Source organism: Manacus vitellinus, unplaced genomic scaffold, assembly GCF_001715985.3.
Source record: "Manacus vitellinus isolate BGI_N305 unplaced genomic scaffold, ASM171598v3 scaffold_100_pilon, whole genome shotgun sequence".
NCBI classification, from domain to species: Eukaryota; Metazoa; Chordata; class Aves; order Passeriformes; family Pipridae; genus Manacus; species Manacus vitellinus.
The window spans coordinates 87,394-89,205 of NW_021938794.1; the positions used below are offsets into that span (position 1 = coordinate 87,394).

The following is a 1,812-nucleotide window of genomic DNA, read 5'->3' on the forward strand; positions in this document are numbered from 1 at the left end:
GGGGACAAGTGTGGCAGAAAAGGATTCAGGCACCATGGAGAACAATCGGGCCCTAGACATGCCTCTGGTGTTCCCAGAAGATCCCAGAGAGTGCACAGAAAGAGAATGAGATAAATGAGCCAGCACAATTTCTCTGAGAGCACTGTTGGTGTAGCAATAGGGTCAAACTCTCCCAGCAGATTCTCACCTGAGTGAAACAATAAGCGACTATCACAGCGAGACGGGAGAAGCAAGGGAAAAGGATGTGTCATGTCTCCTCACGTGGCAGACCAAGTACGAGAGTGATGCCCATTTCCTGACAACTTTGCCAAAAACAAGACCACAGGAATGACCCAGCTGAACATCATCTGCATTCATGGGATACCAACAGCCCTTGATCTGAGACTTCTGACAGCCATGAACATTCTTTCTGCCCCGGAAATCCTTGAGATGCTCATCCCAGCACTTCCAGAAGCTTTCATATAGGATGGCATGCCAGGAAATGAAAAGGCAGCAGTGCAGGAAACCAGGACACAGCCCCTACCATTAGCTGGGATGGTTCACAACTGACATGAGCTGGTCAGAAAATTATGACTTGCACAAAGATGCCTGTGGGCCTGAGGCAGTGCAGGACTGCTATAAAAGGCAGCCCAAGTCTCTGCTCTCGCATCCACTTCTCTCACCTCCTTCTCCTCGGGAATCAGGTGAGTGGGAAGCCTCTTCTCCTTCTCCTCCTGCTTCAAGACCACGTCCTTCCTCACTGCAGATCTCAGCTGATTTGTTAGCCCTGTGTTAGCCCAGGGCTGGGAGCTGCTTGTGCTGGGAGAGGGAAGGGGAGAGAAGGTGTTGTGCAGAGAGAGGCTGGGACTTGGCTGAGGAGGCTGCTGGGCTTTGGGCTGGGCAGTGTCATGTGGTGCAGGAGGTGCCTTGTCTGCAGGGGAGTTGGGTGCAGGGCTGCTTCTCATGTGTGTCTGCTTTGTGCTTCTCCCTGCCCTGTGTGCCAGGTGCCCCTGTGAGCCAGAGACATGTCGTGCTGCCAGCCCTGCAACCCTTGCTGCCAGCCCTGCGGCCCGACCCCGCTGGCCAACAGCTGCAATGAGTGCTGTGTCAGGCAGTGCCAGGACTCTGTCGTTGCCATCCAGCCCTCTGCTGTGGTGGTGACCCTGCCCGGGCCCATCCTCAGCTCCTTCCCACAGAACACCGTGGTGGGATCCTCCACCTCCGCTGCCGTTGGCAGCATCCTCAGCTGTGACGGAGTGCCCATCAACTCCGGGGGCTTTGACCTCTCCTGCATCACCAACTGCTACCGTGGCAGATGTCCCCCCTGCTAAAGCTGCTGGCAACGTCCTGGGGCAAGAACCTCCAAGACCTCACAACATGGTGCTGGACAAGAGATAGAGCTTTAGACCTTTGTATTTAGAACATCTCTTCATCTCTGTCTTCTTCTGTAAAGGGTGGCAGGAAGCATCCAGCCTCCTCTCTCTCTTTCCTTTGCTTTCTCTGTCTCCTCAGGCCAGCCCAGGGGGACCTGTGACCCTCCCTCCCTCTGCCGGGCAGGCAGAGGGACACCCTGCATCTTAGTGGCTGCTTCTGGTGCTCTGTGTGAGCTTCTCTTCTTTAGTCTTATTAAAGTTGTTATGCATCCAAGCCTGGGCCTCTGAGTCCTCCTTTGTTCTGTGGCAACTCTCCAGTCTGCTCTGGGAGAGAAAGGTTTCTTTTTGGAGAGGATTAGCTTGGGGTAAAGGGAGCCCTTTGTCACTCCCAGAGGAAGGAGGTGGTAGGGACTCACTTCACTGGGTCATTTTTTGCGCCCTATCCCTTGGGGGTGAAGGA

General features: G+C 54.6%; 1 protein-coding gene across 1 annotated transcript; it reads left to right on the forward strand.

The window, feature by feature from the left end:
- Positions 1–627: 627 nt before the first annotated feature.
- LOC108638645 (feather keratin Cos1-2-like) lies at positions 628–1,333 on the forward strand. Its single transcript, XM_008929803.3, has 2 exons — positions 628–683; positions 984–1,333. The coding sequence occupies exon 2, from the start codon at positions 1,005–1,007 to the stop codon at positions 1,308–1,310; it is 306 nt and encodes a 101-aa protein (XP_008928051.2). The 5' UTR covers positions 628–683; positions 984–1,004; the 3' UTR covers positions 1,311–1,333.
- The last annotated feature ends 479 nt before the right edge of the window (positions 1,334–1,812 follow it).